Consider the following 1,618-nt stretch of genomic DNA (forward strand, 5'->3'; position numbering starts at 1 on the left):
CGCTGCAGCGTGCGCTGGCGGAGCAGGCGGCGTCGCTGGGCGGGCTGCTGAAGGCCGGTGTGGCGCCTGTCGCATGCGCGGTGCTACCGGAGGGCCTCGCGGCGGCCGCGGGAGGTCAAGGGCGCCGTTTCCGTTCACAGCGAGGCGGTGTGAACAGGTGCTGCCGGAGGGCCTCGCGGTGCCGGTCTGCCTCGAGTACGCCCTCGCCGTTGGGGAAGAGGTGAGAGTCGCCGAGAGTCGCTGAGACGATTTGGTTTCGCCGAGAGTCGCTGAGATTTGCCGAGAGTCGCCGAGAGTAGCCGAGGTGCATCTCCGCTATCTCCGCTCTATCTCCGCTCTATCTCCCCTCGATCTCCCCCTCCATCTCCCCTCCATCTCCCCTCCATCTCCCCTCCATCTCCCCTCCATCTCGCAGGCAAGCGAGCCGTCGGCGCGGCCGCTGCGCGAGCGCCTCCACGCCCAGCTAGGCCTGCCAGATAGAGGGGAGATAGAGGGGAGATCGGGTGGAGATAGAGTGGAGATAGAGCGCCTCCACGCCCAGCTAGGCCTGCCAGATAGAGGGGAGATAGAGGGGAGATCGGGTGGAGATAGAGTGGAGATAGAGCGCCTCCACGCCCAGCTAGGCCTGCCAGATAGAGGGGAGATAGAGGGGAGATCGAGTGGAGATAGAGTGGAGATAGAGCGCCTCCACGCCCAGCTAGGCCTGCCAGATAGAGGGGAGATAGAGGGGAGATCGAGTGGAGATAGAGTGGAGATAGAGCGCCTCCACGCCCAGCTAGGCCTGCCAGATAGAGGGGAGATAGAGGGGAGATCGAGTGGAGATAGAGTGGAGATAGAGCGCCTCCACGCCCAGCTAGGCCTGCCAGATAGAGGGGAGATAGAGGGGAGATCGAGTGGAGATAGAGTGGAGATAGAGCGCCTCCACGCCCAGCTAGGCCTGCCGCTCGACCGGCCGCTGTTGCGCACTTGCAACGCGCTCGGCGGCGGCGGCGGAGGCGGCGCGCCGGCGTACTTGCTCAGGAGCCCCCACGAGGGGTTGGCGCCGTCGGGTCTGGCTGGCGGCGTTATCTCGCTCGTGCAAGGCGAGACGTAGCCGAGATGCAGCCGAGGTGTAGCCGAGATGCAGCCGAGATGTAGCCGAGGTGTAGCCGAGGTATAGCCGAGATACATCCCAGCCCAAAAAGAAATACACCCCGCCCCGATGTGTCTGTGTCCAGGCGAGTACGAGTACTACCACTACCTCCAGCCCACCGGCACCGGCCGCACGGACAAGTATGACGACAACGGCTGGGGGTGCGCGTACCGATCGCTGCAGTCCATCATCAGCTGGTCCCGGCTGCAGCGCTACACGTCGCACCTGCCAGCGAGTAGTCGTGGAAGCCACTCGTTGTTGAGGAACAGGTTCCGGCTGCAGCGCTACACGTCGCACCCCAACCCGAGCCACTACCAGATCCAAAAGACGCTGGTCGACCACTGCGGCCAGGAGGCGGACGGGCTGCTGGGGAAAAAAACGTGGCTCGGATCGCAGGCCATCGCCGCCCCTCCCCTACCCCCACGGTACCCGAACCCACCCTCCCTACCCCCACGGTACACGAAGCCATCCTCCCCTACCCCCATA

The 1,618-nt window shown here is 64.8% G+C and overlaps 1 protein-coding gene across 1 annotated transcript; it reads left to right on the top strand.

Annotated features, from left to right (window-relative positions):
• Window positions 1-1,201: 1,201 nt before the first annotated feature.
• Window positions 1,202-1,512, top strand: EMIHUDRAFT_256685 (hypothetical protein; the record flags this gene model as incomplete). Its single annotated transcript, XM_005766350.1, has 2 exons — window positions 1,202-1,329; window positions 1,402-1,512. Coding segments are annotated over 2 exons (239 nt in total), but the record flags the coding sequence as incomplete, so codon positions are not given.
• Between the last annotated feature and the right edge of the window lie 106 nt (window positions 1,513-1,618).

The sequence above is a fragment of the Emiliania huxleyi genome (genome assembly GCF_000372725.1).
Source record: "Emiliania huxleyi CCMP1516 unplaced genomic scaffold EMIHUscaffold_5130, whole genome shotgun sequence".
In the NCBI taxonomy this organism is placed as follows: Eukaryota; Haptophyta; order Isochrysidales; family Noelaerhabdaceae; genus Emiliania; species Emiliania huxleyi.